At 44.0% G+C, this 25,528-nt stretch overlaps 3 protein-coding genes across 9 annotated transcripts in view; all 3 read left to right on the top strand.

Annotated features, from left to right (window-relative positions):
• The first annotated feature begins 3,840 nt into the window (after window positions 1-3,840).
• ptdss1a (phosphatidylserine synthase 1a) lies at window positions 3,841-11,281 on the top strand. Of its 2 annotated transcripts, none has more exons than XM_056444776.1 (13): window positions 3,841-4,065; window positions 4,581-4,672; window positions 4,932-4,976; window positions 5,056-5,180; window positions 5,292-5,450; window positions 5,650-5,801; window positions 6,263-6,404; window positions 7,871-7,983; window positions 8,135-8,200; window positions 8,362-8,461; window positions 8,654-8,722; window positions 9,644-9,710; window positions 9,853-11,281. In XM_056444776.1, the coding sequence occupies exons 1-13, from the start codon at window positions 3,896-3,898 to the stop codon at window positions 9,975-9,977; spliced, it is 1,425 nt and encodes a 474-aa protein (XP_056300751.1). In that variant the 5' UTR covers window positions 3,841-3,895; the 3' UTR covers window positions 9,978-11,281. The 2 variants fall into 2 exon arrangements, with proteins under 2 accessions (XP_056300751.1, XP_056300750.1); XM_056444775.1 differs by having other exon boundaries at window positions 3,843-4,065; window positions 9,832-11,281.
• A 573-nt stretch (window positions 11,282-11,854) lies between these two features.
• On the top strand, window positions 11,855-13,536 carry LOC130213288 (E3 ubiquitin-protein ligase NHLRC1-like). Its single transcript, XM_056444779.1, has one exon. The coding sequence runs from the start codon at window positions 12,095-12,097 to the stop codon at window positions 13,325-13,327; it is 1,233 nt and encodes a 410-aa protein (XP_056300754.1). The 5' UTR covers window positions 11,855-12,094; the 3' UTR covers window positions 13,328-13,536.
• Window positions 13,537-14,292: 756 nt separating this feature from the next.
• Window positions 14,293-25,528, top strand: part of kif13a (kinesin family member 13A) — a 36,040-nt gene continuing 24,804 nt past the window's right edge. For 3 of the 6 annotated variants that reach the window (XM_056443587.1, XM_056443586.1, XM_056443585.1), the window contains exons 1-2: window positions 14,293-14,666; window positions 14,898-14,988. In XM_056443587.1, the coding sequence (XP_056299562.1) occupies window positions 14,612-14,666; window positions 14,898-14,988 (146 nt within the window). In that variant the 5' untranslated portion in view covers window positions 14,293-14,611. The remainder of the gene's footprint in view (window positions 14,667-14,897; window positions 14,989-25,528) is intronic. The other 3 variants (XM_056443591.1, XM_056443590.1, XM_056443588.1) reach the window with 1 other exon arrangement.

Raw genomic sequence — 25,528 nt, 5'->3', positions numbered from 1 at the left:
TATTATTGATGAGTAATAGGCTGCTCTGGCATTACGGAGGGCCTTCTTATATGTTTTAAGACTATCTCGCCAAACTAAGCGGGATTCTTGAGATTAGTTGAGCACGCATATGCGTCAAAGCTTTCGTGACGCTTGCTTCAGTTTGCGGGTCTGAGGGTTATACCAGGAGCAAACCTCCTCTTCCTCACTGTCTTCTTCTTCAGAGGGGCTATCGAGTCCAGTGTCATTCTCAGAGAGCCTATGGCACTGTCAACAAGATGATCAATCTGGGACGGACTAAAGTTAGACCAGGAGTCCTCTGTTATATTGAGTGGTATCGATGGTATCAAATACAGAAGGAATCGCATCATAAAATTTTGCTACAGCACTATCAGTTAGTCATCTAGTGTAGAAACTTTTGACTAACGGAGTACACTCGAGTAGTATAAATTCAAAAGTTATGAGGTTGTGGTCTGACAGAAGAGGATTCAGTGGGAAGGCGTTCAAATGCTCAATGTCAACGCCATAAGTAAGAACAAGATCAAGCGTGTGGCCAAAGCTGTGAGTGGGTTTCTGTACTCTCTGACAGAAGCCAATCGAGTCCAACAAGGAGATGAATGCAGCACTAAGGCAATCATTATCAACATCCACATGGATATTAAAATCTCCAACAATAATAACTTTATCGGTTTTAAGAACCAAACTTGATATAAATTCTGAGAATTCAGATATAAACTCTGAATATGGACCTGGAGGGCGGTACAGTATCACAAATCGAATTGGCTGTAGTGTTTTCCAGGTTGGATGTGAAAGACTAAGAACAAGGCTTTCAAATGAGGTGTAGTGTAATTTTGGTTGAGGATTAATTAATAGGCTCGATTCAAAGATGGCTGCTACTCCACCTCCTGACCGGTGCCTCGAGGAATGTGAGTATTAATATGACTTGGAGGAGTCGATTCATTCAGGCAGACATATTCTTCATGGCTCAGCCAGGTTTCAGTTAGGCAACATAAATCAATGTGATTATCTGATATTAAATCATTCAGTAACACAGCTTTAGATGACAGAGATCGAATATTTAGGAGACCACATTTAATAGACCTATTTTGTTGCACTGCTGAAATAATTGTGTTAACTTGTATAAGGTTATTGTACGACTCCTCTTCTGCTTACTTTTGATTTATTTAATTGAAGTGGCCGTGGGACAGACACAGTCTCTACTCTAAAGTCAAGGGTGGGTAACTGCTCGAATGGAAGAGCAGAGAAGGGTGTTAAACTACAACTCTGCTCCCGGTTCCTGATCTGAACCCTGGGTTGTCATAGATTAAGTCCGGTGATCAACTTGGTCATATTCGCAGAAATGAGACGCGCTCCGTCCAACGTGGGATGAATGCCGTCTCTCCTCATCAGATCAGGTTTTCCCCAGGCAGTACAGGGTCTGCTGTTTCAGTCCCGAGCAAACATTATGAAATATACAAACGCACTTTGGATTTTCTGGCTGTGTATTCAGTTGAATTGTATGCACTTGTCTTGGCATTAGAGTGGATTGAGAAACAAAGACCAGGCAAAGTCCTTGTGTGCAGTGACTCCATGTCGGCACTCGCCAGTCTGAAGTCGGGTCTGTCCAAAACGCGACAAGATCTACTGTTTAAAATATTGACAATGAGCTCAAGAGCAGTGGAGCAAGGCATTGAAGTAGTATTTTTATGGGTGCCGGCTCATGTAGGTATCAGAGGGAATGAGAAAGTGGACAAGCTAGCCAAACAAGCACTAAAGGAAAACAGAGTACAAGTAGATCTTAAGTTATCAAAAGCAGAGGGAAAGGGCATCATCAAGGAAAATATCAACAGGGTGTGGCAACGTCAATGGGACCAGGAGACGAGGGGGAGACACTTGTACTCAATTCAGAGTAAAGTGAGGGGGGTAAAAGTCAGGGGAGAAAATAGGGGGGAAGAAGTCACAATGGCAAGATTGAGGATTGGGCACAGCTATTTATGCAGCACATTATTTGTGATGGGGAAACACCCAACTGGACTTTGTGAGCGCTGCCAGGCACCAGAAACGGTACAACATGAAGCACTGTGCTGACCAGCTGTCTCCGGTGTTCACCGACATCTTCAACACCTCCCTGGAGACATGCCACGTTCCAGCCTGCTTCAAGGCCTCCACCATCATCCCGTCTGCCCCAAGATCACAGGACTCAATGACTACAGGCCCGTCGCCCTGACCTCTGTGGTCATGAAGTCCTTTGAACGCTTGGTCCTGTCACACCTCAAGACCATCACCGACCCACTCCTGGACCCCCTGCAGTTCGCCTACAGAGCCAACAGGTCTGCAGACGATGCAGTCAACATGGCCCTTCACTACATCCTCCAGCATCTGGACTCGGATCCTGTTTGTGGACTTCAGCTCTGCCTTCAATTCCATCATCCGTCCCTGCTGCAGGACAAGCTCTCCCAGCTGCACGTGCCCGACTCCACCTGCAGGTGGATCACAGACTTCCTGACCGACAGGAAGCAGCACGTGAGGCTGGGAAACACGTCTCAGGCTCCCGGACCACCAGCACGGGTTCCCCAAGGCTGTGTTCTCCTCCCTGCTGTTCTCCCTACACCAACAGCTGCACCTCCAGTCACCAGTCCGTCAAGCTCCTAAAGTTCGCGGATGACACCACCCTCATTGGACTCATCTCTGGCGGGACGAGACCGCCTACAGGTGGGAGACTGACCACCTGGTGACCTGGTGCAGCCAGAACAACCTGGAGCTCAACGCTCTGAAGACAGTGGAGATGGTTGTGGATTTCAGGAGGAATGCAGCCCCACCCGCCCCTCATCCTGTGTGACTCCGTCGGCGCTGTGAGAGTCTACCGCTTCCTGGGCTCCATCATCTCCCAGGACCTCATGGGAGCTGAACATCGGCTCAATCTCCAAGAAGGCCCAGCAGAGGATGTTCTTCCTGAGGCAGCTGAGGAAATTCAACCTGCCAGGGAAGATGATGGTACAGTTCTACGGCCATCGTTGAGTCCATCATCTGCTCCTCCATCACCGTCTGGCACCCTGCAGCCACAGCCAAAGACAAGCGCAGGCTGCAGAGCATCATCCTTCGGCCGAGAGGGTTATCGGCTGCAATCTGCCTTCCTCCAGGTCCTGTTCACTTCCAGGTCACTGAGCGGGCCAGAAAGATTGTCGCCGACCCTCCCACCCTGGACACTCCCTGTTCGAGTCCCTCCCCTCGGGGAGGAGGCTGCGGTCCATCATGACCACGACCTCCCGCCACACCAATAGCTTTTTCCCCGGGCGCGGTCGGCTCATCATGGACCCGGGACTGACTGACTGTCACCCCCAGGACTACCACCTCTTCTTCCACCTTCCTCTCTCCTCCTTCTTCCCGCTCCTTCCTCTTCCTCCTCCTCCCTCTTCCTCCTCCCTCCTTGCGTTGATTGTTGTTTGTCATGTCCAAATGTTGCACCTTCCACCAAAAAAAATTCCTCGTTTGTTTGTGAAAACATTCATTCTTTGGCAATAAACCTGTTTCTGATTCTGATTCTGATTACCACATGCAATAAATACAGGTCAGAAAGGAAGGTCATGTTGGAAGAAATGGAGAGACAAGGGATGAAGGGAAGCGAGATAGGGAGTATATTGGAGTGGGGGTCGAGTGGTGTGGGAAGAGAGTGTTTCATGCAATTTTTGCGAGCAACAGGACTGATGGGGAAAGTATAGTAGCTAGGAACCGGAAGATGGCAGTAGTGCAACTTAAAGGATGCAAGCTGCCGTAAAACACCACAGAAGAAGAAGAAGAAGAAGAAGTGTCGCCGTGCATGTCTCTTTGAAGCATCGCCTCTGCAGCAGCAGTGTGCGTGGTGGTCGCCGGCGGTAGTGGAGCACTCTCTCACGTTACTGGGAGGCGTCCTCCTGGCATGTCGTCTGTGTACACATTGAGCAAGGATGATGTGAACTACAGGATGCATTTCCGAATGATAAACGAGCAGCAGGTCGAGGATATCACCATCGAGTTCTTCTACCGGCCGCACACGATAACTCTGCTGACATGCACGGTGCTCAGCTTGATGTATTTCGCGTTCGCGAGGTAAGTCGCTCGGTTAGCTCGGTTAGCTCGCGCTCGGCTAACGGGGCAGCGGTGATGCTCCGACAGGTACCGCGACACGGGCACGGTAGCTAGCTTCTAGCTGCTCCACCGGAGCGTTTATCACGGAAACACACTCTTCTATCCGCGGAAAGACACTGGGATAACTTCCCCAGTCATGACCGTCTGCATTGTGACATAAGTTAATCGACATTAATGTGTGGTATCACGACGGTCTGGGCATGCCCATCGTTTCCTGTGCTGACATCATAGCTACAACAATGCAACAGCAGGGAAACGAGTCGTCACATTCTCAGGACTGCTTTACGAAGCACGGGCAAAGATAATGCAATCAAAACACGAATGTGTCCTTTAAAAAAAACCGTTTAGACCTGTGGGGCACATTCACTTCACCACAGACTGTTACTTTTCAAAAGTGTCTGTTCAACATTTGCCGTCGTATCTGGTGATATTTACTGTTCATTTGAACCCTTTCTGTTCCTGTTTTCTGGCTGCAGAGATGATGGAAACCCCAACAGTAATCTCTGGGTGGGGCTCATCCTGGTCATCTCCTTCTTTCTTGTCATCAGTGTTTTGGCATTTCCCAACGGTGAGCAAAACAATGTTATTATGTTAGTATGGTCAAAGTATCTGCAAAGTAATTGTAACAGTTAGCCTGTAGGTTAGTATTTACTGTGCTTATAGTTCCAACAAGGAAACGCATTTTAATACTGTGTAAGCAAAACAAGGAAGCATTAAAGTAATGGTTTAGAGGTGATGTGTGAAACAACAATACATAGCAAAACAGTGTCCATTTCCTCATGTGCTATATATCTTTTGAAATAGTATCTTCATGTGCCTCACTTTAGGTCCCTTCACTAGACCACATCCGGCAATATGGCGGATGGTTTTTGGTGAGTAAAACTCTCAGAGGGTGAAAACCGTTTCGGTTTGGACCTCATATCCTGAATGTCATGTGTCTCTGCTGTTAAGGTCTGAGTGTCCTCTACTTCCTGTTCCTGGTGTTTATCATCTTCCTGAACTGGCAGCAAGTGAAGCAGCTCATGTATTGGCTGGACCCAAACCTGCGTTATGCCAAGAGAGAGGCAGACATCATGGTGAGTGATGTCGGCCTGCACAGGAAACTATTTGCATATTGATTCACATGCACCAGTTGTGTTCACTAGCAGGGGATTATCAATCATTCTAATATGTGCTGCTCTCTGCAGGACTATGCAGTGAACTGCCATGTCATCACCTGGGAGAGGATCGTGAGCCATTTTGACATCTTTGCATTTAGCCATTTCTGGGGCTGGGGTATGAAGGCCCTGCTGATTCGAAGCTATGGCCTCTGCTGGACCATCAGCATCACCTGGGAGCTTACTGAGGTAAGGCAGCACATCGCAGTCCCTTTCGCTTTTGGATGAATTAAAATGGTGATTTTAGTGTCTCATCCAGTGGACTTGATGGGTTTGAGCTAAACTCAATAACTTGGCAGAATGCATATTACATATTGCGGACAGAAAAAGTACATTTTTAAGAAATGATGAAGAGTGAAGACTCGTATCCTCCCAATCTCCTGTTCAGCTGTTCTTCATGCATCTCCTGCCTAACTTTGCCGAGTGCTGGTGGGACCAGGTGATTCTGGACATCCTGCTGTGTAATGGAGGCGGCATCTGGCTTGGCATGACTATCTGCCATTTTTTGGAGATGAGGACCTACCACTGGGCCAGTATTATGTATGACCCTAACAGTTTGTGTTCATCCTTAGACTGTTGGATTTGTAATGTAATTAAAATTTGTGATAAGAGAAATGGGGTTATATGGAGAGCCTGGTGCCCTAACTGAGAAATATGATGTATAACGTAATACATGTAATATATTGTCACTTAAATTTAAATTAGGATAAAATCCTTTAATTTTGATATAGACCTTTTACTTTGCTAAAAAGAAAGTCAGGATAAGTAAGAAATGTGAGTTTAGATGAGTAAGAGCTACCTAATGCATCAAGCAATGCATTTGAGAAACTGTCTTAAGATCCACTGTTTTGAAATAGGATCTTAGAAGTTCATCAAGGCAGAGTGGACGTAAATGATTCATGCGATGGCATGACTTTCATCCTGCTTTGTCCACTAACACAATACTTATTGTAAATCTATCTGCAAGTCTTTGTAATCCTTCTCCTGTGCGTCTCCCTCAGGGACATCCACACCACCACGGGGAAGATCAAGCGAGCCGCGTTGCAGTTCACCCCTGTGAGCTGGACCTACGTACGCTGGCTTGACCCAAAGTCTTCCCTCCAGCGAGTGATGGGCGTCTATCTGTTCATGATTATCTGGCAGGTGAGTCACTGAGAAATCCTCTCCCGGTGACTAAGTGCTGACTAGTCGGGATCATCCGGTGTGCTCCGGGCTAATCCAATTCCCTCCTCTGCTGTTGAAATCTAAAACCTGTCTCGCATGGATCCATATAATGCATGAGTGTCCTGCTTTCTACACGGCTAATCCCGTACGGGTGAAAGATGCGCTTGATTACCGAGCAGCAATTGAGAAAGCAGTGGATGGAGAACTTGAGAAAGCTCCATTGCTTTCCACTGGGGAGTCAACTGTGGCTGCCAAATTTCTACCCAACGGCAACCATGGTGATGAAGGCTTTCTACGATTTTAGTTTGGCGATGAGACAACATTGTCCTCCACGCTCCCTAATTAACGAATCCAAGTGTGACTGGCATTGTAGTATAATCTGTTAGTGACTGTCCTGGTTGAACTCGTTGACCTTATTCACTTTATCTGCCTGTAATAAGGTACATATTGACCCTATGTCAATAGATCTTAATTAAGACACGCGTGTTGACGAGTCAAACACAAGTGTAACTAAAACATTGGTAATGACCGCATTCCTTGACGGTGGACTCTGCTTCCGTGCGCACAGTCTCGCCGGCAAGATGTATTGGCGCGTGAATAAATCAACATATCTGATTTATTTGTAATAAACATAATGTCACAAAGAGTACCTCACTTAAATATACCTGTGACTTTTCTACATTCTCTTCTATAGTGTGAGAAATAATCTAGAAGTTAGAATATAGGAAGTTAAAACATTTGATTGTGTATAAAACAGCACTTCATTCCACAGGCACCATTTACCTGAGTTCCATTAGGGGCTTCAGTTTCAGGGTCCTGGTGTTGTGTGCGTGTGGTAAACATCTCAAACTCTTAGCTTTGGGACAATTGACTAGAACAAAGCCATTGTTCATGTTATTTGCTCTTTCTACTATGAAAAGTCAAAATGTCTGCTTTTGAAAGTCCATAAGTAGTAGAATAGTGATAGTGTTTATTGTGTTGGCAGTGTATGCTCGCACACTGGATTTACAGCTTTAAAGGTGTTTAAGGGCATTGACATCCATAATCTTACAACAATACAGCCGGATAAAGCCAGAGCACCCAGTAGGTTATTAGGCCCAAACAGTGCAACATGTTTGACTGTCTAACACGGTCACATGACCATAATCCACCTCGCCATGTTCAGTGCTAAAAAAACATAATCCCTGTAGCCAATAATGTCCCCCGAGATATTCATTTTGACTATTTATAATTGCACAACATTTGGAACCAATCGGTACATCTGAATACTTTATTTCTTCTTTGAGGCTTTATTTAAGATCATTTGTATTACGGATTGTGTATAAAAAGTACTAATGTTCCTACGCGCATCATTTCAAACTCGATGTGCTTTAATAAAGCCAAAATGTGCCTTCACATATCAATATGTTTTGTTCTCTTCTACCTGTTTCCCTCTTTGTCAATAGCTAACAGAGTTGAACACATTCTTCCTCAAGCACATCTTCGTCTTCCCTGCCAGCCATGCTCTGAGCTGGTGTCGGATCCTGTTCGTTGGCATCATCACAGCTCCAACAGTGAGGTAAAAACCCAACTTTATTAGCGAGATGAGCCCTAGGAACTGCACATATTAACATGTTCTTTTCCAGTTCCTTGTTTTGACAAAAATTAATGGTTTGGCAAGTAAGCGATCAGAATATTCTAATATTTGCATTGTTTGTTTTTTGCTGCAGGCAGTATTATGCGTACCTCACAGACACCCAGTGCAAGAGAGTTGGAACACAGTGCTGGGTATTTGGGTAAGTGAAACCTAAATTGTTAGCCTTACAAAGCAAATGTACTCTCTCTCAGGTAAAAGCCACATGAAGGCATATTTTTATTTAGCTTTCTTTCTCAGTCAAAATAGAAGTTTACTTAAATTCAGAGAATTAAGCGGTTGCTGTTTTTCTCTGCTTCACAGGGCAATCGCTTTTCTGGAGGCCTTGGCGTGTATTAAGTTTGGACAGGACTTGTTCTCAAAGACCCAGATCCTCTACGTGGTCCTCTGGCTGCTGTGTTTGGTAAGATCAGGACCACAGTACCGCTGCGTCTCTGTTAAAACGAAGCCGTAAAATGGTGTGACTTGACTTTGCTGCCAACACTTCATCAATTTGAAAGTTTCTTGCATCATAAAAAATAAAACTTGTAAGTTATTGATTATGCATTTTCCATGAATCATTAAGCGGTCTCTGTTATCTGTGATCTGTTTTTAGGCCTTCATTACATTCCTGTGCCTGTTTGGAATGGTGTTGTGTGCTGAGAACTATGGTCCAGGAAGAACGGTATGTCTATCGTGTTTGTTTGTCACAACAAAAAGTAACTAATATTGGTCTCCTGTTAAAATCTATCTTGAATGTTGTCACGGCTGCATGGAAACCCAAATAGTTTAAGTAACCTGTTAACCCGAAGGCCATTTTGGTTTGTGCACCTGCACATGTGTTATAGACGTGTTTGTTATGTAAATACGGTGTACATTTGACATGTTGATCACATGTCAAAATGAGCACCACCTCCTCGTACAAGGCACAATGGCAATCATAGGTCGACGTGGTGTCACGCTAATGTTGGTTATTAATTAAGGCTGCAACAGCAAAATGAATAAGCCGCATTAAACACCATTTGTCTCCTCATTTGGCAGTGAGAGTAATTACCATATGAGACTAAGACGAAGCAGCAGCTAGGAGTATTGGGGAAGCCAAGTTGCTGCAGTTGATGCTCCTGATAAAAGGAGCTCCTGGCGTTCAGGAATAAAGTCAAACAAATTGTACGTGAAGACTTAAAGACAACATCGACCCCATAACTCCGATATACGCCGATAATAGTCTGCCAGATGTTGATTTTAATGGGAAGGTCCCGCAGCCCAGCTGCAATACTGCCTGTGAGAAATATAAGAACACTCCTTTTATATCATTACTTGATACTTGTTGCATTACTTGGTAAATATGTCACAAGTATAGTGAGCTGCACCAATTCCTGACATTTCTTCAACCGAAAGGCGAAGCCAGCAATGTTGTGTTCTTCATATGTAGAGAATCAGCTGACGTAGTACTCTTGAGTACCCTGTGTGAATATAGACTTTCAGACCCTTTCCCCCTTTAGAGGTCATCATCATGAAAGCTGTGCATGGTCACTTAGCTGCTATATGTTCCCTGTCCAGTCATTGGTATGTGTGTCATGTGTCTGAATCTCTTCCCCTGTCACAGAGCCTCTCAGAATGTGAAGACAGTAATTACCCTGAGTATGCTGAACACGTGTCAGACGCATATAAAGGTACAGTGACTTTCATCAACGACATGAAACGGCTCCAATGTGCTGACCTCTAGTGTTTGTAATGGTGTTTTACTCACTATGTAAAGTTAAATAACTTTATTTTATAATCCCCTTTCCAAAGTGTTTGACCCTCGTTTTTCAGAAGAGACGGATGTGGACGATGACGACGACGACGACGAGGAGGAAGAGGAGGCCAGACCTCCAACCCGGCGCAGAGGGAAGGGCTCAGGAAAGACCAACTCCGTGAACGGCGTGGACAGCCAGTAGGATTTGGAGCAAGAGGCTGGTGTGTGTGACTCCTGAACTCACTCCAGGGAGCCAGGTGTGAAGGGTCAGGGGTGGAAAAAGGGGGTAAAGATACAATCACTTCCTGGTGTAATTAATGTCTAAAGCCCCTCCCCACAGCAGAGGGAGAGAAGACAGGAGAGGCAAAGTGGATGGACAGGCCCATGCAGTGGTTATTAGGAGTGCACAGAGGCTTGGACTAGAGGTGCGTGCGTGTGCGTGTGTGTGTGTGTGTGTGTGTTAAAAACTGCCGATTGTAGCTGATAAACTATAATTTACAATTATTCTACGATACAGTTTATCATTAATGGTCAATATACACTTGACTGGTTCACACCAGCCTCAACTCGTATGTTGGTTCAACACATTTCAATGTTGAAAGCCATTCTCTAGACACGATCACATTAATTGAAGCCTCTGTTTCCAGCACAGTAAGGCTGTGTGTTTAACTTGAATGTGGGTGAGATCTCAATGCAAGACGGCTTTAGCTTGGCAGGATCGTCGACTGAGGTTTGTGTTTGACCTGAAGCAAAGCACACAGTTTAAGCACTTTTCAGAATGTTTTCTTGCAAATACTGTACATTTTGTACCGCTTGGGTATTTTGTGAATCATTGTGACCTTGAGTGATTTTACTCTCTCTGTCCATCTGTGGCTGCTATCTTTTTTGTTTTTTACTCCACTGATAATGGAGGGCGATAATTCAAATTCCTGCATGTGTTGTCTGGTTCTACCTGTGTGAGTGCAGGTGTGTTTTTGTTTTACTGTCGACCTTCTTGCTATGGCATATATTGCATTTGCATGGCCGTATCAAATCAAGGGTTTTAGTAGGAAAATGTTAGAGTAGCCAAGAGATCTCCGTATGACACCACACACACCAGAGCGCTAGTATTGTTATTTTGAGGTCTTTCACTGTCATCGGAACATTTCAATTCACCACTTGTGCCTGTTTGCATGTTCCTTTTTTTAAATTCTCAACTTCTGTTTGTATTCCAACTAAATGTTTGCTTTTTGTGTTTTGATTCTTCTGCTCTAAAGTGCTTTCTTGAATGTTTATTTTCATTTGCTCTGCCAGCATCAATTCAGTACAGATATATCCCTCTTAATCCTCGACAATCCAGACGTTGCCCTCTGGAATGGACCAGGCCCTGCTACAGTAGACACAATCAATGGTCCACTGTCTCTGGATTAAGATGTCATTTGCCAAAAACTATTCTGATGAAAAAACGGCTGTTCTTTTTCACTGAGATATTGAAACATAATAAAATGTTTTACATTTACTCTTAAACTCTTTGAGATGTTGTTATTGGAGGTATTTGCCCTTTTTTAGGTTTTTTAAAAAGCTGCAGTAGCACTACACTTACACCCTACTTTCAACAAGTATGCCTTTATCACTCAATAAAAAAGTGATTACATTCACAGGAGTAGGAAGCGGTTTGAATACTTAACAATAGAAAATCCTGAAGGACCTTGCTCGACCCCTGAAGAGTGGCTTGCTGCAGCAAAGGAGCGCTGGGCTGGCTGACTCCGGCTCGGATCAGATTTCACTCCGTCTGCAAATCATGAAACTCACAGACTGAAATAGCTGCCTCGTGTTGACCTATAACAACATGTTTCTGACGGTACGGTTGAGGTTCCCTTTGAAGAGAACAGCAAAGAATGTTATACAGTCGAAAGGATTAATGGTATAAGAGGTAAAGAACCCCACCACCACCACCACAGTGAGTATTCAGGCACACTGTAATGCCTGTAAGTAACAGCTTTAAATCGAGACAACCTTCACATAAGAACACTGAATATACATATAAAAGATGGAATTAGGAATATTTTCTCACATTTCCAACATGTGTATTAGCTCACTTCCATTAGAGGGCGGTGAAGAGCCTCAGTGGTGTGCAAAATATCACGTGACCATTTGGGCCTCAAGCCCAGGACATGAGTGTGTTGACAAAAATGTTACATGCGCTGCCTTCGTGTCCCTCTCGTCATCCTTCTCTCCATCTCATTTAAATAGCCATTCTTTCTATTTTTGGTTTCCTGAACCTCCTGCAGCGGATGGATCCGTCTCACCAGGGTTACAGCACATCGGGATATTTCAGCCATGGCTAAGAGTCTTGGTTCCCCGAGTCGTGGCAACCTGAGCCCAGAGGGGATTGTAAGAGAGATCCAGATCAACTTGCTGGAGTGTAAAGTCTGCTTCGAGAAGTTCAGCACTCAGCAGAAGGAGCACAAACCACAGAACCTTTCCTGTGGCCATGTACTCTGTCTGGAATGCATCAGGGCTTTGTCCCACCCTCTCCTGAGGAAGCTGGAGTGCCCGTTTTGTCGACAGCTGTGCAGCATTGACAGCACTTCCCACTGCCAGGCTCTCAGTGACCTGCAGGAGCTGCTGTTGTCCCAAACTCCCCCATCTTCTGCTCCTCCTCACAGGGCGAGTGCAGGTCTTGGCTTGACATCCACAGCTCTGCACCTCTGCACAGCCTTTGGAGGGTGGGGGAGTCTTATCAATCCCACTGGCATTGCCGTTTCGGGATTGTCGGGGACGATAGTTGTGGTGCATGATGGAGAGAAGAGGGTGGCGGTGTTCAGTCCACAGGGCAGGAAGCTGCACAGTTTTGGGAGAAGAGGACAAGGCAGTGGGGAGATCTGCTTCCCAGTGGATGTGGCGGTGACTCCCTGTGGTCACGTGGTGGTTACTGATGCAGGGGATAAAGCTGTGAAGGTGTTCTCCTCTGGGGGTAACCATGTTGTGACGGTCAAAGATTCCCTCCAGATGCCCTGGGGTGTGGACACAAACAGCTCGGGGCACATCCTGGTCTCAGACATCCAGGCCGGAACGCTGTCCCAGGTAAAAGTGGACTATTCTCACGGTGTCGCTCTAGAGAATCAAACAGTCATTGCAGACCTGCAGCATCCAAAAGCGGTGGCCTGCTGCCGGGTCACTGGGAACACTGCAGTGATGGAGAATTTACCTGATGACACGCCTTCACCAGGGAGGAACCAGCACACGAGGCTGAGAGTGTTTACGGAAGACTTCCACCTCCTCTATCAGACTGACAGCTTCAGCCTGACCCTGCAGTTCACAGTGAGCCTCAACATGTCGGGCGTGGCCTTTGACAGAGATGGAGATGTGATTGTGATTGACTCCATTCAGGGGATGATTTGGAGTTTGGGGAAGCTCCTGAAAGGCCCAACCCCGACCCCACTTGTGGGAGACCACCTCATCAACCCAGTTGGACTGGTGTCACTGAACAACACCCTCGTCGTTCTGGACAGCGGAGACCATGCGGTGAAGATTTATTCTGCTAGATCTGATGCTGGGCCCATGATATAGCTCACCTATGATATCCTATGTGAAATGTAGCTTTCATATAAGGAAATAATGAGGTGACCTGGAGATGCTATTTCAGTAAATATTAAGTATTACATTGAAAATGTTAAATGTGAATAGAATCAAGTTTGTGCCATTATCTACTGTATGCTTTGTCTCGCATATACAATTACTATAGGTAATTTGTTAACAATTAAAGGATTAAAAACATATTTTTGTAATATTTGCTGTTTTCTTGTAAAATACTGAATACTTTCACCTTTTTGAGCCACACAAATCCTTTCGATGAAAACATCTCTGTAACATTAATTTTTCAAACACTCTTGGTTGAATTGTCTATCAGGCCATAAATATGTGACGAGGGGTCAAACAAATATATTTATTAATTTGAATGGGGTCACAATTCAGAAGATAGGAAATTACTGTTAGCCTTAGCTTCACACAATCACACATACATATTTTTATATTTCAAAATAACCGTATTTTTTGGTCGAAAGGGGTATTTGTTATAAGCTGATAAACATATGCACAATTGAAGAAAATAATCTATGTATGTATATATTTGAGACATTCTTTGTCAAGGAAAAACAAAGGAAAGCTAATTTACTATCAAACTAATAATTTAGTTGGGGTCCAATTTATGAGTTTTATTGAGGTGTGTGAGTGTGTTATCTCAGTGTTTCCAAACATGGCTGCTGTAGTAGGTTATAAAGTGATTAATATAAATGATTCATATTAAATCTGATCAAATAACTAAAGTAGTGTGCGTGTGTCAGAGAGAGGGCGAATAATTGAGGTGTATTGTGTAAACTTCCTCTTTAATGATCCCTGCTCTTCATTTTCCCCTCTGACGCGTCTCCATTGGAAGATGCTTATCGTGGCGCACACACAAGCTCCTCGGGCAGCCTCACGTTCCTCGTCCACTGGTTCCTCCCCGATAAGCTGCGCGGTGCGTAAATCCGTTCCCCCTCTTTGGCACAGCCGTCCCCAGCCTGCCAGAGGATAGCAGTCGTGCTCCCAGTGGAAGATGGCGGTGGGGATGCTGTCCGGGGCTGCAGCAGAGCGCTGGATTTGCACAAAAAGCGAACCCGGACGGATATGAAGGGAAAACAATGACCATCTCCCCATCTCTTCTCCTCGCGGGCCGGACTCTTTTGGGATTGTTGAACTAGAGTCTGCTGCTTTTTTTTCTCCACCCGGTGGAAATCGTGGCTTCCGTCGGGGCTTCACAGACTAAACACCGAGAGCTCGGCGCATAGACAGGGTGGGAGTGGGACGTGCACGAAGATGTCGGATTCCAAGGTAAAAGTTGCAGTGAGAGTTCGGCCCATGAACCGAAGGGGTGAGTGTTAAAACGACCATTTATGTTCTTGTTTTTCTGTCTGTCTCTCCTCGGATTCATGGCTCATTATCATAAAGTTTGGATTTCTTCGCCATTGCGGCGTTCAGCTCGAGTTATGAGCTTGAAGTCGGACTTGAGTCGAGTTTGAAGTCGGTCAAAGTGTCGAGGCTCGTATACTTTCCACTCCCCCGCATTCTGCTGCCCTTCACCGCAAACAACTTCTGTCCACAGAAATTGAACTGAAAACAAAATGCGTCGTGGACATGGAGGACAACCAAACGGTGCTGCACCCCCCACCCTCCAATGCAAAAGGAGACAGCAGGTAAACAAAGCTGACACACATTGGATACATTACAGCAGGCAGCATGGGTCGTTTGCATTACTGTGGTTAGTTTGAGTGCAATAGTTAAGTTAAGGGTTTGTGCCAATCTTATGCCTGGATGTTTGTCCCACAATGCACTTTTTGTGTGTGTGCAAAAACATATTCCATCCTGATTGTAACTACAGTTAAATTAACATTTGAGGTACTGTGCACACGTATAGCTCAGATGAAAATCCATCAGCACATACATGAAGAGAGCACATGTGATCCTGGTGGATTTGTGAATTTGTTCTTTATTCCAAACCATTTTCTACATAAATGCCAGTGAATAAATGCAGCAGAGGACACCGTGTCTGTCACCCACCTGCTTGCAACGTGATATGTTGTTATGCAATTCACGTGCACTTTCCAGTGCTCATCACCTCAGCATAATAATGTTACCCCTCATTCTGTATACTATAGGTCGGATGATGAGTTTCAAGACCACAGGGGGAGGTTGAGCCTGTTGGACACATGGAGATGGCTATTAGACTCAACAGATTAATGTCGAGCCCTGGGCTGTTAGCGGAGCCAGAACTAATTTAACTTATGTAGTGTTCAAAGTGGTATGAGCACACGCTGTGTCTTATGGCAGGATGCTGCACACGCTCATTTGGTGAAACGCTGTGACAAAAGGAAAAGCTAAGCATCCTCTAATGTTTCACTCTCCGCCTAAAGTGAAGGTTCAGTGGAAAAAAGCAACAGTTTCTTGCTTGTCATCTGACATGCTTTCCGATTGAAATGAGGAGACCGCACACCATGTCGGCTAATGATGGCTGTCTGATTGAAGTCACGTTGAATATAATTACATTTATATTCACCCTTTGTAGGTGAAGTTGTTTTCTAAAATGCTTTCGCTTGGTTCGATCTCCGTTCTCTCTGTCACACATCGTTAAACAGCTGACCTGAATACCCACAGCCAAAAATACATCTATTAGGACCCAGACTATTTGTTTTTTCCTTTGATTTGTCACTGAAATAGTGTGAACTCCTTCGGCTACAGTAAAAGTCCACAGCGTGACTCCTAAAAATGAAGTAATCTAAGGCAAATACATTCAAGGCTTTTCTCATGGCCTCCATCCAGTTTAGTGAAAGTGTAACCCTTTCTCTGACAGTAATAAGTCAGTAATAAATGGTAATGAGCTGGCTCCCGCGGCTGCTTGGCTCCACGCATTAACCTGTATTTAAGGCAATTATCATAACAGAAATTGCCACACAATGGTGGCTCCAGGCCATTTAAACAACTCCCGCTCAAAGCGAACACATGTTGGAACGGGATGAAGAACAGAACACAAAGCTGTCGCGGGTGAGAGGTTAGAGGAATGTCAACCAGAGAACAGAAATTAGATTTAGAGAGACTACATTTGCAATTTAGGAGTGCAGGTCCTCAAACCTGGAAATTAGTCTGCATTTTTGCCTCTTAAAGTCAAAGTGTTTTTGGTTGGATGAGTGAAATAAGGTCTTTGGTTCAAACAAGCTGGATAGATTTTAACGCTTTGTTCTATGACATAAAACACCACAATAAATATCCCTCTTGGGAATTCTTGAGCTTTTATATATCTAAAAAAAGAGAGTTGCGCTCATTTGCTAAATCAAACTACTTCACGTCATCAGGCCCATGAGCACGACTAGTGGTTGTGACTGACTTTTGTTTTCTGAACATTTTTAAACGATTTATTGCCAAGTATGTGACGCAGACAAACATTTTTGCTTAGTGATTGTTGCATAACAATAAACACAGTGGAATAGTATAAGACATCATTACAAATATTAAATATGAAAATATACAATAAAATATGGTAAACAAACAAATAATAGTACGTCAAAACAAATATGTTATCCAAGTGCCATGTCTATATTACTAGAGAAGAGTTGTGTAAGGGTGTGTAACAGTAAGACATTGTTATGAGCAAAAATAAATATCTATTTTGAGATAATAACGCGCATATATATCTTGTAAGACCTTCACCTTGCTCCTGCCAGAAAGAACATTAAAAACATCAATCTTTAGGACTAATCTGATAAGCCATTGGCAAAATAAAACTCTCACCAGGTCGAACGTGAGGATATAAAGTGCAATGCATACCGATGTTAGCGTTATTACTCTTAGAATACACAGTAAGAACATGCTAGGACACATCAGTATGTAGATCTGTCTTTCAGGACCTTTTAATGACCAGCCAAGCCAGTACTCGATCCAGTGGTTGGACGCTTGAGTTACCACCATGATCGAATGAATAGTCGGCTTCTCATTTCCTCTCAGTTACCATTGCCGGCTTCTCATTGGCCAGGTCAGTAGCGTCTTCTGAGAGATGTACTGTAGCCTCCGCTGACTTCTCCGTCGTCTTGATTCTGTCTGTTCAGTGACATATTGTTGCAAATGTCATCGCTATCTGGTCCTGTGTTGTTGTGTGAGACATGACCACATTTCTCATTCGGGGGTCTCATTCGGTTTTGAGATCTAATTTTGATGTTGTATCAGTCCTAAATGTTTATAACTGTTTTTTGATTTACATTGACTGAAACTATTTTTCATCCAAGGTAAAAAAATATATATTTTGCCATCCAATAACATTTTAGCAATTATATTAATTGTAATTCTTATGGTGGTACATTATGTAACTGTAGAGTGACTTCAGTTCAGTTTGGTTTAAATATGTCACATTTATTTTCTTTAGTGAAGTCCAGCCATATACTTGTTTACATTTTAGTGTGTGTGTGTGTGTTTTTGGTCTCTGTGTTTAGGCTGCCACATTTTCTTAAACCATATAATGTTCCTCTCTGCTTCTGGTGTAGCCGCGGAAGGGGATACGCTGATCACGAAGAGTTTGCCTTGTTTTGAAGACACCTGTTCCTGTGTGTCAGATTTAGTGGGTATTAGCACGCCAAATATGGCTGCAGGGCCAGAATCATGGGAACTTATTCTCTCTCATGGGAATGCTCATGCACAGACTCAAACAGGCGACAGCAGAAATAGGTTTTACATAACATTGTTCAGATTTCAGTGGAACTCTTTTCGCCACAATACTTTTCCCCATTACCTAAAGATACTAAATATGGCCCTCGTCTGTTGAGATATAAAATTAAGTATCTCGGTTGAACTTGGAGCCACTTTCACGTTGCAGAATCAGTTAGACATAAAACACTTTCCGAATGCTGTCTGAATTTTAATCAGGTTTTACAGAGACCACACAGGGCACAAAAACCTGCAAGTCACCTCAAGAATTTGAAGAAATATAGGGTCTTTCCTTTGATGGTTAAGCCTCATTCTTTGCACCGCTGAGCATTATAGCAACACTCGTGACCCACAGCCCCCTCTCCTATTTCTCTGAAAAATCAACAATAATCTCAGTGGTGGGCAAATGAAACAAGAATGTTGACTCCTGGGCGACAGGTTAAGTTTCCCAAGTCTAATCTTTCATCTACCTGTTGAGTTGGCTCCAATGGCATCTTTGAAATAAGAATCTGGGAGAGTAGTTTTGTTTTCACGCGTCAGTCTATTCTCCTTCGGGGGTTTAGATACAATGAAGGTGGGAGTGGGGGTGGAGAGGCAGAGAAATACCTGAGGCTGCTGTCTGCAAAGGGATTGAGTGGTGGAGCATCATGACAAGAAAGTACCCTTCGCTTCACACAACAGGGCCATGTTACTTCTCTCATGCCACAGCATGTCCATCAACATGCATCAGTTGAAAACAGGGTCATCAAGTCTGGGAAAGTCTTGCATATTTGACACATTTCCCCCTGGGGATGAAAAGAGTATCTATCTATCTATCTATCTATATTTCATCATAAAAATAACGAGCTTGGCTAAAAGCTAACCTGAACTAAGGCAGACAAAGATGTTTTATTGTCCTCTTATTGTGACAAAGTAAACCCTCTACATGTGAACTCTCTGACGGTGTCACCATGTTGCTGGTGCTTCTCCTGTAGCTCTGCATTGCAGCATTCCAAGAGGATCCGTGGAAGTTTGCCTTTACTGATCATGTTTGTGACCAAGATGGAAATCTTCCGCTAATGGTTACGAGAGCTCAATTGGGTTCATTTCCACTTGACTGAGGATGGTGCTATGTGCCCTGTTCCTCCTTATCTTTCAATGATCTCGTACTAATACGAAGTATGTTCAGTATGAGCCGTTCAATTTCCTGACGACGGAGGAAGTTGCCAGACAACCAGCGGAGGCTCTGGGAAGTTGCTGCTCCCAGCAAACCATTCAGCACATGACCTCTGTCAAATGTCTTCATCATGCTTACACTGTTTAAGCAAGCTGTTTAAAACCTGTTAAACAGTGAGCGTTACTACTTCAGAGGTGCTGGTAGGAACTTTTAGTTGCAACCAACTGTTAACAATTTACCTTACAGAGTGGTATCAATCTTCTCATGGAGCTCTCTGCCAGAGAGAAAACAAGCATATTCTCCAATCTGTTGAACTAATTCTTAAAATGAGTTTGCGCTCCAATGTGCAGTCTTTCCCTGGTGATTGCCAGAGACCGACCCAATGAGTTCAACTGTGCTTTGCGAATGCCTTCACAGATAACCTTTAAATGCAGTCTGTCGGTTTGCTAACCCTGAATGAAGCACATCTGTTGACTAAAGATGTCAAGTTGACATAACATTCCTCTGCGTTGTTGAAGTCTGGTCACATATGACCAGGTGTCATCACGCCGTTAGCCTTTACTGAATGACAACGCTGTGTTGTCTAATGGCGACTCACAGGATGTTTTCCTTTTGTCTTTCCGTTTCGCTCCCTATGTGCCAATAATCAACCTTTCATTCAGAAAGCTGTTGTTCTCAGAGATGTAAAATCCGCCCTTGTTTCTCTCTCAGGCTTTATTCATGCGTGCAGTAGGGAGAACGATTGTATGCCTTCAAGGACTGTTCCCTGTTTGTTTAGAGGGTGGGACGTTATTTACTTCTTGATCCGGAATTGAGAAAAGATGGCGCCCTCCCTCTTTGTAATGCCGTTCTCATTAATCTCAGATGTGACTCCTCGTTCATGGCAGCTGATGTGAAAATTCACTCTCAGACGTTTCTTCTACAGTGGGACTGGTTTTACGGCTTCTTCTGTGGTTCTCTCACATCAGGTCTTTTTTAAGTTATGAAGGCTGCTTGTTCTGTGTACATTCATTTAATGTCATCGTGAGTTTATTGTAGGTTTATTGTGGACTCCCTTTCAGTTTCCCTCAGGGTAAGTTGAGCCAAGCGATGTTAACAGCAGCTTGAAAACAGGTTTTTAACTCTCGCCCTCATTCTCTGGAAATACATACTCATTACTTTTAATTATCCAAGCACATAATTACTGCCAACATCCTTTTGGCATCTTTGCAATTAAAGACTTTTTGTGATATTTTTAGTGCTTCATGATCATGTTTACTCTTGCTTTTGTTGTCTATTTTCATGACCAGCACATGCATTCAGATAAGAGACAGACCTGGTCATAGGAGGTGTGTCCTGGTAGTAAATGTGTCGCTTTATTTCCCCCGGGGAGGATGCCTTCCCATATTGAACACATTGATGAACTTTACTTCTTTCTATCTTGTTCGTTGCCTTTGAAACCAACCAGATTCAAAGCTTCAGAGCAAATGTGGCCAGTATGCCTCTCTGTGTCTTAGCACACGCAGCCGGCTGCTGACCCGGCTTGTCACAGCGGTGTCAGAAATACCGGAGAAGATTCAATTAGACCCCGCCTGCATCATATGGTGCGTTGTTTACATTTGTTATGGAAACTTCCCACAGAGAAGTGAGTATGAGCATCATGTGCGCTGACGATGGGAGTGCTGTTCTTTACGGCTGTTTTTGAGATCCTGAACTTTGACTCATGAGGCCGGTCCGTTGTCTCTCCTCCATGTTTACAGCTGTTGCTAAGCGACAGCAGTTGCCAAGTTACAGAAACATTTTGGAGCTATGCTGATGACCTAATGAGTGATATCCCCCAGCCACCCCTCAAATATTTTCATGGGAAGCTAAGTTTAGCATTCAGAACAATGAACCGTGGACACACTTGCCAAGTCCAGAGGTGGAAAGTACGTTTACTCAAGAATTGTAAAATGTTGAGGTACTTGTACTTTTTATGGGTATTTCCATTGTATTCTAAATTGGCGGTCTCCAACTGTCCCCGTGCAGAACAACAAGCTAGCTCGTTGTTGTGGGTGTTAGCTGCTCAAGAGACCTTTCCCTTCGAAACTTCTCACATGGTTTCATTTAAATACTGGTTCATACGATTCATTATCTCTCAAAAACCCATTCCAAAAATTAGCCCCGCAAAACGATACACATGCTCTATTAGTGGTCCAAAAACAATGCCTGATTGTAAGACTTTTACTTGGAGGTGACGTTATGGCATTTTTACTGAAGTATAGGATCTGAATACTGGCCGAGACGTTGCATACCTCCAGTGGATATGCTACATATTACAGCTGAACTCATTTATGAGGCAGAAGTCAGTCAAATGTCTCATTAGTGTGGATCAATCCTGCAGGTCTGTTTCTGTCATTAACAAGCTAACACCCCTTTAGTGCTGTTTTAAATTCATCTCAATGTCCTGGGTATAAACGCCTAACTTCAACCAGGAGTGGGTCATCTTGAGTTTTAATTAATCAGACAAGAGACCCGCCCTCTCTTACTGTAACTCCCTGCTTGGCTCCCTCCTGCTCCCTCCTGCTCCCTCCTGTCTGTCGCTGCAGCAGGGTGACCTCTGCCTTCAGAGGGACCAGCGTGTTCAGTTCTAAACATACTGGAGGACCATCTGAAACGTTAGCCCGTCGCCTGTCAGGGCACAGTGCACTGTAACCCAACACGTTCTGTCTCTCACGCACGCACACACACACACACACACACACACACACACACACACACACACACACACACACACACACACACACACACACACACACACACACACACACACACAAACACCAAAACACACAGTGAGAGCTCTGAATTTTGTGTTTGATTTTCTGAAGCGTTCCAACAAACAAACAGCAGTCACGTGTGTGGTTTAATGGAGGTTAAAAGAGTGGGCGGGCCATAGTTTCAGCAACAGATCGTGGAGAGGTATTTTAAACCATGGGGTGTGTGCCCCTGCTTGCACCGGGCAGATGAATGTTATGAATGTCATCTCCACGGGGGGTTAATCTCATCCATGTGACATAAATATCCCATTTGAGCAGCAGGATTTCATCATCACAAACACTGATGAATCTGACAGTAAATTCTTCATGCATTGGAAAACGAGGAGACCCATTTTTCAATTTAGACAAATTTCTTTTAGTTATGATTTGAAATAAATTTTCTGGCCTGATTTCAGAAGATAAACTGATTTGAACCAGTTTGCTCCAGATCTGTCAGTTTGACTGATAAATTTAAGTGATGAATGAAAATGTGAAACAGCTATTCGTCCTATACCTGTGTAAGCATGGCCATGCGATGTCGTTTTTTAAGGCTAGAGGGATGCTTCAGTTGGTGGACGATAAAGTGGATTATTCTGTTCTTTTGCCTACTGGGCTAGAAGAGCACAGTTTTTGGTGGCATAATAACCCAGTGGCCTTAATCCTGCTCCATGACCAGGGGGGCGATACCACTGCTGCCCACCCACCCGTCATACCTCCCTTTTGGCCACCAGCTTATATGTGTCTGAGCTGCAACAAGGACCACAAACATGACATGTTTTCGTTCGTGACCGGAGTGAATCTACACCTTGAATTTAAATGATTTTTCTGAGTTGGCATTTCCTATTAAAAGTAATAAGAAATAAGGGTGTAATAAAGAAGATCATAATGTGCTCCTCAAATCTGTCTTCCACGACACAGAATCAGAATGGAGGGGTGATTCGCCCTCGGCCAAGTTGAAACCCTTCATGGGTGCTTTGGTATGAGGTAGCTGGAGGCGTAGGAGCCTCATCGTGCCCTTGATAACACTCACACATCAAGCCACGCAGAACCAGCCCCCAATGGGACTGTTAGACTTCAGCATTGCCCTGCTGGATCTGCAGGGTCCGCCTGTATCCACCTCTAAGGAAGGAAGAAACTGATGTTATCTGGCACTTCTGTGTTAAACAGTGTGTCACACACTTGGTCAACCGCAACACAGCCTGTAATAAGGCCTCAAGCCATGACTTGGCCTGATTACGAAGCAAATGTCCAATGTGTTTTGAGAGCGCTGCTTTGACAACACAAGCACGTTAAATCAAGTTCTGTTCTGGGAAATGATCGTGGCAGTTTTTTTACTATCAATTGTGAAATTAATTGATAGATGTATTGATAATAAAACAATTTGTTTGTTGCAGTGGTAACATATTTCAATCCACATTAATATTGATATTGAGTATTGCCGCATTGACAGTATTAATAATTCTATTTCACATGCAAGACCTCTGCATTAAACATAATCTTGGTTTGATAGAAAGTCGATCTTCAACTGAGTCTTACAGTCTTAATTAATTTTTAAAATAATACCTTGGATAATAAATGATTTTTTGCAATAATTTGCAAATGTTATACATACAGCATAAGCGTAGAATAATGAGGGATTTATTCAACCAAGTGTCAAAGACATAATGTACGTTTTTTAAAGCATGGTACAACTTTGTGGGTGAACTGGATCCTGAAGTGCTTTAACTTATTGAGGGGGAGGTCTTATCTGTCTGATCTGTCTGGTAACGAAAGACACTATACATTGACCAATGATATTAAATACATTTATTGAATTACATGTATTTCTTAAGTGACTTTGTGAGTAAATAGTAGCTCTATGAAATCCTAAATATAGACAGCTCAAACCGTTCCCCTCATTGTCTTTCAGCTTACCCTGCATGCCGCAAACTGTACAAACATATATGACACAATTCCATCAAACCACTGCAGCAGCTCTGCTCAGCAGAGACAGTTTCTTGAGTTGAAGAGTCTAGACTGCATGCATCCCATAACTGCATGTCCTTTGTCTCCACATTGGATGTGTGGCTGTTGTTAGTCTGTCTCTCTCTTTCCGGTCTTGTGTCTTTTGTTCGACGTGGGGGTACGTCTGTTCTCGGCCTTTGTCCATATCTCATTCTGCGCTTGTAGCTGTAGTCTATTTGTTGTCATAACTCTCCCACGTGTTTTTGTTACACTGCCATATGATTTTGTTGTACCTTTTGAGTTAGCTTTATGACCTCGTCAGAGGTCCTAGATCACATCTCCTGGTCTGCCAATAGGAAGTCTTTGATGTGTTCTCCCTGCTGTCTGATGCTAATATATCTCCTAGCTCCTCACAGACAGCCCCTCTCTGTACTCGAGGACAGGCCCTGCTGCAGTCTTTGTCTGCTCTGATTGAGACCCCGTCGCAGTGGTTGTCAGTGACCCAGATTCAGATGAGGGGTACGAACCCAAACGAGGCCCTCTTCTGTTTCTACTCCTCTTGCCCCTCTCTCTCCTTCTGTCCCTCATCATAATGAGCTTGAGGACATTTAATGGCTTCAGTGTGTGTAGTCCTGGAAGCACATCTCTTAATAATGAATATCCTAAGTGCTGATGAATATTTGCATGTGGGTGTTGTCGTGCGGCTCCCTTCGCATGCTATTGTTGGTGACTCAGCTCAGTTTGTGTGAGACTCTCTGGTGCAGCGTTTCAGTCTCGCCCTGTATTGGTTACTGTGTGAAGGTGATGTCCACCTCTGTCTCTGTGCCAGGAGACGCCTGCAGGAGGGATCTGCTAACTGTTAAAGGACAGGGCTGTTGCAGATGTGGAAGCACTGGGGTGGTGCATATGTTGTACTGTTGTAACACCCTGTTCTGTTTCTCCTGTGTTCCGTGTCTCCTATGTCTCCTCTCTGTCTTCTCTGTCTTAATTGTTTAATTCCCTGCACCTGCCCTCAGCCACTCTTGTCTCGTTACTGTCTGATGTCGTACACCTGTGTTTCCCCCCCTATATATTGTGTCAGTCTTTCCCTTGTCTGCTGGAGGATTGCTCGTCTCTAGTTCCGTGTCCTTTTCCCGTCGTCCTGTCCATGTTCCTGGTTCCGCCTGTTGACCCTGCCTGCCCCGAGCCTGGATTCTCTGCCTGCCCCGTTTGGACCTTGTTTTTTATTTTTATTTTTTTTGAATAACAAAAAAAAGCACTTTTTAATGAGAGAACAGTTTTAAAAAAAAACAGGGTGCAGGGAATTAAACAATTAAGACAGAGGAGACATGGAACACAGGAGAAACAGAACAGGGTGTTACAACTGTATCATATTGCAACATGCATGTACTAAAAACAATAATTTCCTTGCCATCCATTATGTCTGTAACATTTGTCCGGATCTGTTGGATTATTGATATAGTTTTCCAGCTTTGAGGAATTCCCTCTCCAGTTGAGAGAATAATAATCCGACATAACTTAGTCATATATATTACCGGTACCCTTTTGTTCTTGGTTCCGGCAGCTGCATATGCTGAGTGCGGCTTCCCTAACCTGGCCTCTCTGTTAAGTCCACAGGCATGAGAGCTATTTACTCAACAGAGTCCGTGGGACATTGAATCCTAAATCTCT

Source organism: Pseudoliparis swirei, chromosome 22 (assembly GCF_029220125.1).
Source record: "Pseudoliparis swirei isolate HS2019 ecotype Mariana Trench chromosome 22, NWPU_hadal_v1, whole genome shotgun sequence".
NCBI classification, from domain to species: Eukaryota; Metazoa; Chordata; class Actinopteri; order Perciformes; family Liparidae; genus Pseudoliparis; species Pseudoliparis swirei.
Note: the sequence above shows the minus strand (reverse complement) of the source record. Positions and strands in the feature narration are given on the sequence as shown.